Source organism: Apteryx rowi, unplaced genomic scaffold (assembly GCF_003343035.1).
Source record: "Apteryx rowi isolate R43461 unplaced genomic scaffold, aptRow1 scaffold_664, whole genome shotgun sequence".
Classification (NCBI taxonomy): Eukaryota; Metazoa; Chordata; class Aves; order Apterygiformes; family Apterygidae; genus Apteryx; species Apteryx rowi.
This window is the reverse complement of record NW_020450943.1, coordinates 398,381-410,866: the sequence shown is the minus strand read 5'-3', so window position 1 is coordinate 410,866 and position 12,486 is coordinate 398,381. Positions and strand designations below refer to the sequence as shown.

General features: G+C 35.7%; 1 protein-coding gene across 8 annotated transcripts in view; it reads left to right on the top strand.

Annotated features, from left to right (window-relative positions):
- The window catches only part of FAM114A1 (family with sequence similarity 114 member A1), a 40,980-nt gene that overhangs the window by 17,258 nt on the left and 11,236 nt on the right, over nucleotides 1-12,486 (top strand). For 7 of the 8 annotated variants that reach the window (XM_026085329.1, XM_026085332.1, XM_026085333.1 and 4 more), the window contains 5 exons: nucleotides 1,700-1,852; nucleotides 4,239-4,362; nucleotides 9,605-9,690; nucleotides 10,845-11,015; nucleotides 12,259-12,398. In XM_026085329.1, coding sequence (XP_025941114.1) covers nucleotides 1,700-1,852; nucleotides 4,239-4,362; nucleotides 9,605-9,690; nucleotides 10,845-11,015; nucleotides 12,259-12,398 — 674 coding nt within the window. The remainder of the gene's footprint in view (nucleotides 1-1,699; nucleotides 1,853-4,238; nucleotides 4,363-9,604; nucleotides 9,691-10,844; nucleotides 11,016-12,258; nucleotides 12,399-12,486) is intronic. The other variant, XM_026085334.1, reaches the window with a different exon arrangement.

Sequence of the window (12,486 nt, the reverse complement as noted above, 5' to 3'; positions counted from 1 at the left end):
CTATTTTAAACAGTCATCACTGATAAAGTGGGAATATATGCAGATTTAACACGCTACAATCTCAGTATCACAGCTGAAGTCTGCCCCGAGATGTGGTTCGGACTGTACATGCCTCATGCTGCAGCGTTAGCCATTGTACTAAGGCTTAAGCTTGTGGAATGTATTTTGGAGAAAGCATCCCAAGGCACTTCACACTGTAATAGCATTAGATTTGCAGTAATGAAAGGGACTGCTGCAGGTAACAGAGACTCAAAATTTTGATCTATCTAAACATTTTTACCATGGAAAAAGCCATCCAGATTATAGGATTCATGTCTTCAAACAAAAAGCTGTTTATGCAGGCATATGCAATACTGTAAGTGAAATGCTGGCTCTGTGTAAATCACTGAGATTTTATTGTTGACTTCATTGGGACAGCGATCTGACTGCATTCTTTTAAATTTCAACATTTAAAAAGGTGTAAACACATAAAAATTAGAGACAAGTGGAATCATTTAAAATAAAGAATGATTAAAATAAGCAAGATACTGTCTATATGGGACAAAACTTTCAGAATCAACAAAATTTAACAGTATAAATGATCAAGTTCCAGTACCCTAGCTATGCCCAATGCTCTGTAATTTGCTACTGTAGCTGTATAACTGTAGTGACTAAACTGGGTTTTGGCTTTGAACTGGCCTGTAGAGCAGTCTGAGCTATTCCACTGACCATATAGGTAGCCTAGGGAAGTTAAGACCACTGGATTAAAGTGAACCTTTGCAAATACCTTCCTAAATGATGTGCTTGAATCTACATATAAAATACGTGGCAGGAAGTGACATAAATCGGTTCTCATGGGTCTCCTAACATAGTGCCTTCCTTTTAGCTGATTTATGCATAACATTTTGAATGCTCCTTTGAAAATGGGAGACTTAGAAAAATCCGTCATCATAAGTCTTTTGCATCAAATGAATAAAAAGATAATATCATAGAAATTTTGAAAGAGGGAATGGTGTAAGTGGTGAGAGCTTGCCTGTTATCAGAGGTTTATGTGCACCTTAAAGTGCAGTTCAGGATGTATTTACCAGTCTGCCAAGAGCAAATTTGTCCTAGAGGCCATTCCTTCCTGGGAAGTCTGCTGTATAAGATAACTCCAAAATATCTCCAATTATATGGAGTATAGTTCTGACCCATCTTTGGTAAAAGACCTACCCTTATTAGGCAGATCTCTTTTGTCAGTCCTGCTATCATGTAAACTGGTTTTACTATCTGTTTATTATTTCCATGACTCCTAAAATATTTTTTTCTTCCAGTTTTGTGGTCTGCGGAATGGATTGCATGATTCTTTAAGGCTTTGTATGAAATTGTCCTCTTATTTTCTTCCATTGTAGTTGGTAGCTAAATTTATGAGATGTTCTCCATAGCTGACATTGTTTTTGAGAATATAAGCAAGAATATTTGTTGGTTTATTGTTTTTTTAAAAAAGATAGCAATTACCACTGGGAGAGACACGCTTAGAATGCTACTTAAATATTTTATTAGAGAAGTTCATCAAAAGATTATTAGGTATTTCAGAGAGACTAAAATTTCAGCTCTGCAAGTGTGATATAGTCCCAAGTTTTATTACTGCTTTCTCAACAAGGAGAAGCAGAGAGTAATAAAATCTGTCATGCCTACAGCACCACCAGTTAAACAACAGGAATGATGTATATTTTTGCAGCTGTTGCGAGAAGCTAAAGAAAAAGAGAAGCAGAGACTGGCCCAGCAAGTTACAGTTGAGAGGACAGCACATTATGGCCTGCTTTTTGATGAGTTCCAAGGTTTGTCCCATCTTGAAGCTCTAGAAATCCTGTCAAATGAAAGTGAAGCCCAGGTACAGTATATAGATGGCATAAATCATGATGTTTGGTAAAAAATTGTTCTTAACATTAATCTCCCTGCACAACTGCATTTGAAACCAATAGAAGGTTTTCCATCAACATCAGAGAAAGCTGAGACAGTTGGTCCCAAGGGCCAGTCCTTGGCTTCAGGAAGTCAATCTCGATACACCTAGTATTTAACTCAAAAATTAGCTCAAAAGAAACAAAGAAAATCACCATTAAAAGTTATTTTTGTTAAGACCATATATATCCTGTATTTTTTGGCTCATGACACAATGCAGAAGTCTTTTCAGAATTTGTAGGAAGGTTCAAGTCTTTTCTTTTTGTACAAGGCACTAATACTTACATTCAGGAATTCCAGACCTACTACACCTGGAGGCTAGTGAATTAAAATGGATTCCAGATTACTTATTCAGTTTCTAACTCTTCTTTATTGGGGTAGTTTTTAAATTTACATAAGACTGCCCCAAGACATAATTACTGAAAGTATACAAATGCTATACATCTCTCTGAAGAACATGCTAAAGTTACTATATACGATTATATGTATATATTTTAATCTCAGCTATCAACTTACTGGCTGTGCTACACAGTAGGTCAGTAGAACCTTTGTAAATTCCCAGAAGCAGGATTTTATACTGAAACATTCTTCTAAACACATTTCTTGAACTATATTTTTCTTCTTCCTTTTTTTTTTTTTTGTAATTATCACTCCTTGTCCTCTGGTTTATTAAAAATAACCACCTTATTTTTCTTAGTGTTTTGTTATCTGTCACAAATAATAGAGACTCGTTTTGATATCAAGTATGTACCTACTGTCCATGTAATTTTTGTTTTTTGCAGTTATGTCTAAGTACAAAATTATAAATTCAAAACCTACGTGTAAGGTTCAAAGGCCTGCCTTCCAAAAAAAAGAAAGAAATTTGAAAGAAACCCACAAAACAGGAAAGAAATAAATAGAAAAAGCTAGTTCAGGTTAATTGCATCTGTCAACACTATTTTGCTTTTACCCTGAGATACCACAGGGTAAGACTTTGTGCACAGGGTTGCTGATGTGCTACATGTTATGTGCTAGATAACCTCCAAGTAACTTGCTCATAGTGCTGCAGTATCAGCAGGCTAGAAGAAGACAAGCACACAGGACTGAATGCAAGTACCTGGGTCAACAAGTCCAATTCCATGTAGTAGCATTGATACATAGTTCTAAAAGGCTCACAGAACATGTACTCCAAGTACCATCCACATACACAAAATACACCTAGTACTATAAGCTTGAGACCTATACTAACAGACCAAAAGCCACACTCTGATGTGCCACAGGAGGAAAGCAAGAGAGACTGAAGAGGTTGCTAGTGTCCTAGGTCTTTTTAATAGCATGGGTTATTTAATTATTTTTTATTTAAATTGTTTTATTAATTATTTTATTTTTATTAATTATTTTATTTTTAATTTAAACAATTTTTATTTTAGAAATTTTCATTTTAAAAGTTCCCAGTTAATCCTATGAAATGGATAATGCTATAGAGGAGGGCAAAAAAAATCCCACAGTAGTTCTTCTCAGTCTGAGTTGGGACTCTCAAATCTAATTTGCCATTTAACTCTGAGCATATGAGCTGGACACACCAAGGAGGCACATATGAGAATATGATGTCACAAAAAGTATCTTGTCTCTCTCTAGTCTCTAACTGTGCCTGTCTGCACTTCTTCCAAGGAAAGTAAAAAAAAACCTCAGAACAAACCTAAAAGTAAAATTTTGTATTAAGCGGAAAAAAGACATTTCTCTTGGCTTCCATGGGCAGTCAGAGAATGCAAGCAGTGATTCAAAGAATCTGTTTCCATTCCCCCTGGATGCCATCCTATTAGATATGAAGGGACTCATACTAGATATCTGAGACACCCAAGGATGTCTCAGAGATCTGTCAGTATATTCTTCAGAGCAGGGAGACTAGTAGGCTATCTATAATTTTGGTGGGATTTTGAAGGGAGAAGAAACAGGCTTATTGTCCCAACTCCTCCATGATTGCTCCAGCTAAGCATGAATTCTGCCTGTGCTCTTCTTGCCTACCGTCCTCATTCAAGCAGTCCCAAAATACTTATGTTTTACAATGAGACCCAAGATTTATAATCTAAAATTAGAGTTCTGGGAGAAGATAGAGACTTGAAGCGCTTGCAAGACTTGTGTAATTTTTGCAATACTCATCAAATTTTGTTGAGTGCTAAAAAAAATGTCACAACAGCATGAGTTGGAAGGTTAGAAATAAGATTTGAGCATCTAATGGAAGTTTCCATCTCTTGGTCTATTTTGGTACAGGCTCAAAATCAGCAATTTAAGAAAGGCTCTGTTTTGGTTAGGAGTGCTCACTATGCTTTCCTTCACAGATTCAGTCATATTTAGCAACACTGGATGGAGAGCAGTTGGAGACTGTGAAAAATGAGTTAATTGATATAAAAGAGATTTTCGTTCCAAAGGAGTCAGATGATGAAGTGGTGAAGGAACAAAAAGGTAATTAGAAATAGATAGATTTAACCATTTGAGGGCTTGTTAATTCTGCAAATAGTAATTCAAAAAAATACAATCCAAACTACATTTTAATTTATATTATTCTAGTACTCTTCATAAAGAAGTAACTAAAATGAATACTCTAGAAGTTCTAGAAGTTGGTTAGTGCTTAATTTTGGATTTGTGTCACAATTGAAGTGTGGGATAAAAAAATATAGGGTAAGAAAATGTTGCATTGTTTGCTATATCATCGGTGAAAGCAAAACAAAATAAAAGGAAAAACAATAGCCTTTTGGATGACTGAGGTTTTCTTATAGAATCTATTTATAGAAYTGTGTAACCTGAAAGTTTAGGAGTGTTTAGCAATGCTTTTCTGTTTTAGCACCTTGATCCTCACATTGCATCCTCCCCTTTATGGTCGTTAAAAGGTTAGAGTATAGTAAAGGGACTTAAAAAACCCTGAACTTCTTGAAGGAAAGGCACTTTGAAACACAGTCGCAAAGCAGCCTTCTAGATATTGCTTGTCAAATTATGGCATATGGAGAGTGAGAAAGAGGTTAAAATAGCAAAAACATGGCATAACTGGGTCATAGTGCACATCACTGAAGGGATCAGCAGCAGCGTGGTGGTCAGTAAATCAACTCACAAAAGTTACTGTAAAATAGGAAGGTCTTTTTTTATTAGCGGCAAAATAGGTCTCTTCAACAGACTTAGGGTTTTGGTCATCCCCAGAACAGGCTGGGATCAGCTTAAAGCTACCATAACCCATTTCTCTAGGCCTGTGAGACCTATACCAACCTCTTCTAGCTAGCAGAAAGAATCCCCTTGATTTGACTGAGGATTGGCTCATGCTGTTAAACACTATACTCAGAAACTTTAAAAGTATTTCTTTCACATCATCTTGCTCTGTTCTCAGGGATGCTTGTCCATACAACTTACATCTTGCAAGATGGTGAGGTATGATTTCTCTAACCTTCAGAAAAGTTAGAGAAATTTTCTTGTAAACATCCACATGTTCTAACTGGAAGTTCTTTTCCACTCAGACTGTGTGCTTTCTAGTAGTATCTACTGAGTATGCCTTATGTCTGTCAGAGGTGGTTTGTTGTTTCTTCTTGGGGACAGCAAGTGTTCAGTGTAAAGTCTTAGTATGGTAGAGTTTTGGTTTTGTGCTGTTTTTTTTTCCCTCATTACTCTTTACAAGCCCACATCCTACTGTGGTTTTGTAAGAAACAGAAGTCAAGAAAGTGTACTGTATATTTAGAAGTGAAGATTGGTGAAATGTGTGTCACTCCTTACTTTACATGGGAAAGTTTTTTGCTTTGAAACCAGCCCCCAAGAAAAGCTCTGTTTCCTGCACAAATGATGTGCAGTAAAGCAGAACTGATGTCCTTGTCTTGAAACACTAACTGGTCTTTTAAATATGATGAGACCAAGGCAATGAGCATCTTGAAGAAAAGGACAAAACCAGAGTGCTGCAGGCTTTCCCCTGCAAAAGCAAATCAGTCAGAACTGAAATGTATCCTCCTCTCTGTGACAGTGGAAATAATAACCACACATCAGTTCTATTGACCTTACAGTTGAATGGGTGTTACTTTAGGTTGCAGTTCAAAGTGACTCATATCCTTTAGTGTGTTCAGGCTCAAAATCTATCAGTATTTGAACTACCGATAAATTTCATGTGTTAGTAATTCTGTTGGATTAATTTTGGTTCCACTGGAGGATAGAAAAAGACTAGAAAGGTTAATCACTTTTCAAAGTAGTTTTCTGTTAGGACTGAGCTGACAATTCTGTGGTGAGGCTTCTAACCAGGGACATGTGGCCTTTACTTCTTTCTTCTGCCTCTCACGCACAACCTACAGTACATGCGTCACTGCAGAGAGACTGCTCTTAACATTGTACAATGCTGTGACATGTCCCCTCTAGACAATGTCCTAGTGTGGGTACCTTTCCCAGTCACAAAAAATGTATTAACTTCACTAAAATATATCAGAGTGAGTGAAGGCTTCTTATGATTCCTGTAAGATCACCAGAGACAAGGAAAACAGGCCTTCTCCTGAATTTGTTAATGCACAGTATAAGCGTTTTTATTAAGGCAGCAAATGCATAAAAGCCTGTAAAACTTAAAGAAGTCCATTGACAGGCCTTTAAATGGCAATTGTGTGTCATTTTTAAATAAATACAATATTCAGCACTTTTACATGTAATGCTACATGCAATTTGCATGTCTGTTTGTCCTAATAGAGCGCAGTTTTATTAAACTCTTTCATCTTTCATTCAGACTTTGGTTTGCTAATGTTTACATAATTTAAAATGGGGTCCAGTGACTCTCTATTGACTACACTTAGTGTTTTGGTCTTACTTTACAAATAAGTTTAGCTTTCTGGGTTGCGTTGATATGTATCCTCCTGGGAGTACACTTGATCTTTAAGGATTTAGATTTGCTGATTTTTTTAACCAGAACTCTTTACCTGAAATGACTTCCTTGGGCCTTAGGCATATTTCTGTGGCATAAGCTCTATTACACTAAGAAAATGGTCTGTGTGTAATGTTAGTTAAAAGTTTTAAACATTATTTGGCATCCAGCTTAGCTAAAAGACAGTCTAATTTAAGAACAGTTTGGCTGAGCAGGGTTAAATGCAGTTCATGTCTTGCTCTGAAGAGACAACTTCCTTCTAGTTTATGTTGTTAGCTCAAGCTAGTTAATGCAAGTTAAGGTCCTGTTAAGCACATTAATAGAATATACACTTATAAAAACAAGTCAGCAAGCTATGTTCTCTTTTAAAGGCATATTTCTTTCTATTATTTTATATAATCTTTTAAATATATTTTTACGCAAGCTAGCTGATCTAAATGTGAGTCCTGCTGGACTTAAAAGATGGATCTCATTTTAGTAAGAAGTAGCAGGTTCTGTTAAAATCTGTGGAGGTGTCTGTGTTTTAATTCTGCTTGCTAAATAGTTTAAAACTACAACTACCATGTCTTTAGTAGGATTATAACTTTTGCTTCCTCTCTCAATAAAACATGTCTTTTTTTTTTCTTTTCATAATGAAGGCATACCCCTACAGAAGGCATTGATTAACTAATAGTGTTTGAAGATGTTAAATCTTATCTAGTCACTGAGCAATATTTAAAAACAAATTAATTACCACTTACTGGCTAGTTCGTTACCTTTTTTTTATGATTAGGTCATGTTATTTATATGGTGTCATTTATCAGTGGTGTATTGATACTCAAAAATAAGAGATTAGTTGAGAGGAAAACTAGTACTTTGCATTGAAGTGTTTGAAGAGGGTGGTGGTTTGTTTTATGTAAACTCTCAGGATCCATTCTTATCTTAAACTCTCAAGATCTCATTCAGAGATGTTAGTGCTGCTTTTAGTCTCTACAGTAAACATTTTTGGCCCTATATAAGAAGAAATGATCTTTAGAGGACTGTTTTAGGAAAGGATAGGGGCTAGCCTTTGTTCTTGGCAGCTTTGGAACCGGAGTCAAAAGTTTCTCCTTTGTCCTTGCTCAAATCAATCAGATAGGTGCAAAACCAATATCCAAAGAAAGAAAAGGGAAGGATATTTTCTGACACAAGTAGGAGAAAGCCAAATGCTTACCTTTCTCTCTAATGTTTCCTCTAGCTTTGATTATGCAATCCTTTCATGTGTTTTTCACAGCAGTTTCTTTTCCTGTCAGTTGTTTATGAAATAAAGAGAGGAAGATAGCTGAAGAAGTAGCTCAACCTACACTGTAAAAGGCATTAAGACAAAAAAATTCATATGCAATCATGTGAGTTAAGGAAGAAGGTAACCAAACTGGGTATTGAATCGAATATGCCAGTTATCACCAATTTTGGTACTACTGCATTGAGCCAGTGAACTGCTTATCAGTTTTCAGCATTCTGCACTTTATAAAACAATTTGGCATTGTCTTAAGAATGAGTGAAACCTGAAAAACCTATTGCAAAATCTCACTGATGAGAGCAGCAATGAAATGAACTCTGTGCATCTCTTTGGCCAACCAGTTCTTCTTGACCTACTACCCGTCCTGTTAAGAGGAAAGCTCAGTCTCCTGGTCAGTGCAGCGGAAGAGTTCTTGATATTAAATATCAATTTATTATATAGCACCAAAGATATGCACTCCCTTTAGAAGTAAGGATGAGGTATCATTGGCTCAAGAAGATTATAATCTGAGTGTCAGATTCTGCCACCTTTCCACATGTTGCAAGGTACTGTGGACTGAAAACAGTTTTACGAAAATCCCAAAGCTCAATGGAGAGAGAGTAATGAACCTCCACTTTTAAGGTCAGTAGTGAAAATTTGGGTGAAAATGGAAAAACTGGCCTGCCTAGTAAATGAACAAACAGAAGTAGGAACAAAGCAAAACATGAAAATCATTTTTGAAATAGGTGAACTTTTATCAGGTTCAGTTGGGGGACTAACCTTTAAGCATGGTCAGGCTCAAAAAAATGGATTTTGCATATTCTACCAGGAAATGTGAATGAAGATTCCAAACTCAGTAAATGAGGATGAACATAACCAACCAAAATACCAATTTTTAAGAGCTTAGAACAAGATAAAATGGTAGAAGGTAGCAACTGCAGTAAAACGAAGGAATATGTATAGTAAGAAGTTTAAATACTAGGAAAATGTATGTTGGCTCATTAAATATTGTGTGATAGAAGTGCAGATTCTTTAAGGCTTATTACTTTAAAGCAGAACAGAAAACATTCTTCACTTAAGCAAAGCTCAGCCTTAAAATAGAAAGGAAACACACCTCTTAACTGTGGTTTACAGAGAGAACAAGTAGAGAACATATTTTCCAGTATGTTTTCTCTGAAACGATATTTGTATCTCACCCTGCTGCAATTTTTATTCCTTATCTTGAAAGAAGAGGTCAACATCTCTTCCTTGGTTATTTTGTAGCTCATGTATTCCTGTCAGGTAACTAGAGAGCATACCACTTCTTCTTACCTATTTGCCTTAGTGAAGCTCAGTGGAATCTAGAATGAGGTGGAAAGAATAGTCAAAGTGTCAAGCTAGAATGTCTTGTTGTATAGTTATTTCAGTTGCTTTTTCTCTTTTTTTTCTTTGAGCATATCTCCCCCTCTTTCTTGGTCACTGTCATTAGTTTGTAATCAAAATTATTTTCAAGTGCAAGAGTACTTGGGCATATAATTCAACTGGATGTATTTGATTGTGTAAAATATTATAGTGATAATACCGTAACAAAAAAATTATTTTGTTTCTTGTTGCAGCAGATATGGGAGAAGAGTTTGTCAGCATGCTCACTGAACTGCTGTTTGAATTGCATGTTGCTGCTACTCCTGACAAACTTAATAAGGTTAGTGCCTATTAGTGAGCTGCCCTCTGTTTCTTGGATGAAGACAAAGAAGGAGGGCTTTGTTCTGAAGTCTGACCCAGAGCAGTATCTAGCTCAGTTCAGGCAGTTCATAAAGCAAGGAACAGGAGGGTGGAACTAATGTGACAAAACCAGAAAATCTTTGTTAGAAGAAGTGAGATTAGATAGTCAATACAGGTGCAGTGTCTAGCTAGAGCAATGGGCCATGTTAGAAAGCTTTGAAACAGCGAAACAGAGGTTGTGAGCATGGCAGATTTGGTCTAACGTATTAGGAACAGTGACAAAGTTCAGATTCAGAATTATTTTTCTTGCTCATCGTGTTTATTCTTCTGAGGGACTTCTCCAGACCTTCTCAGCTAGAAGCAACGTCCTGGATTTATCTCATCTAGCTTTAATCATCTAAAAGTTAGATGGCTAAAAGCTAATCACATGGTCTTTTTGTAGTCAGGCAACATTCAGAGGTGATTCATCTGATGATCTTAGGTTGAAATGAATGTTTAGTGCTCTCTAAATACATAGATAGACTACAGATAGCTAGCTTAGGCTTAGGTCCTAACATATTTTAATTCAACTTCACACTAAAAAAGAAAGATGATAAATTTCCTGCTAACCATAACAGTAGTCTCTGAAGCCATATACAACTTCAAGGGTTTTCCACTTTGATCTACTTTTGTGCCTGGGAAGACAGATGAAGATACAGTGATTGTCTTTTCCTTTAAGAATTTAGGACATTTATCTCTCCAAAATTTTTTTTCCTTTCTTTATACCACTCTCTTATTTTTTAATTTGGGAAATATTTCCATGTAAATTCCTTTAAAAAACACCACATAGAGCTGAAGTATCAGTGACTTGGTATTAATGCTAAGTCTACGTGCTGGCTAGGAACATCATACTTGTTGTAAAAATACTAAATACCGCATTATCTCTGGTTGATCCATCTTTATGCAGTCAGACGTAGTTCTCCATTCAGTTTCTTAAATGTGCACTTGACTAAATGCCATCCAGAGGATTGATATAAATAAAAGTTCTGAATGAAAATGAAAATAAATAAATATATTGTTAACAGATGGTTCAGGAATATAATTTGATATTCTCTATTTAAACAGTAATTTGGGGTTGGGTTCTTTGTTTGGCAGGCTAGGAAAAAAGCTCATGAGTGGCTGGAAGAAGCCAATTTTTCCACCACAGTAGACATGGAAGAGAAGCTAAAAGAAAAACCTGGAGAACCCGTTGAAGAAAAGACTGAAAAAGGAGAAGACAAAATTGGCAGTGATAAAACAGAAGTAGACAAAAACAAGACTGTGGAGGTAAAATAGCTTTTGGAAGATAAGTTTCATGCAGCAAATTGTCTTACTCGTGTTAGATAAGATTACTTCTTTGTGTGTTGGTTTTATATGTTGTTCTTACTGTTTTTAAACTCCTGGAACTATTAAGAAATAGATTCAAATAGAAAACTAACTTACATATTTTTTTTTTACTGTTAGTCTCTTCCCATGAGTATATATCAATATAGCAGGCCCTCTGCTCATCACACAGTTTGTTTTTTCTTTATATCTGTGCGTGTTTGCATGCATGTGCACAGAATACAGGGAGCTGAGGGGTTTTGTGGCGTAATGTCTATAGTTCATTGAAAGTCATATCTCAACATTCTTTAGCATCTCTTTCTCCCAGTGACAATAGATGGAAAAAGACCTCAAACTTTATTTGAACTCTTGAATAATTTGTCACAAATGGACAAAATAGAAGTATTATTTAGTCAATTCACCATTGTTAAGTCTCTTTATGAATGATATTACTTAAGACTAAATGTATTGTGTTCACTTAAACAACTCCCTTCTGTTGATGTGGTTAACTGTGACTGAATTTCTTACACTAAGTTATAGCACTATTAAATGTGGTTGGGATCTTTGTCAAGATTTTTTGAATGAATTCTAATAAATTATCTGCCATGTTTCTTTGCAGAAAAATCCAAATGAGTAAACTGAGTTGTGCTGTATATATTACAAATTTTTATGTAATTACAGCTTTTCAGATGGCACCAGCTTGTGAAAGTTGTGATGTCAGAGTTCTAGGTAGAATTTTTTAGTGTTGCTGTTAAAAAATACTTTTTTGTTGGGAATGTTATCCATTCTTGCTACTGAGGAATGACTCAGTACTTTCAGCTCCAAATGAAAATAATTATGCATTATATTCAAGAGTTAAGAGACTTTTGTATTTATTAGGACTGGCTCAAAAGTGATACCTTAGAAAATCTGAGAGCCTGTCCTAGCTCCCATTGAAATAAATGGTTAGTTTCTTCTTACTGATTTTCCAGAATGAGTGTAAGGTCTTTATTTTATAATCAGTGGATATTTCATTTTCCAGTATTGTTTATGAGGATGACATTATGACTGATATTATTTCACTGTGTATATGCTGGTATTTCCAAATTTGGGGGGGGGGTTATGTTTCAAATTATTTTATTTATATATATATATATATATATACATGTGTATATATCGATGATGATATTGTTGGTGATATTGTTCCCTGTTTTTAATTTCATATAAGGAAATCTACATGCTGTCCATTGAAAGTCTGGCAGAGGTAACAGCTCGGTGTATTGAGCAGCTTCATAAAGTAGCAGAATTAATTCTACATGGGCAAGAAGTTGAAAAAACAGCTCAAGATCAAGCCAAAGTACTGACGAAGTGAGTACTGTTGATTTCTTATAAGAACATTTGCTTAAAACTCATGCAACTCAAAGAGCTTATGGCACCTGAAGGGAAAGTCCATGGA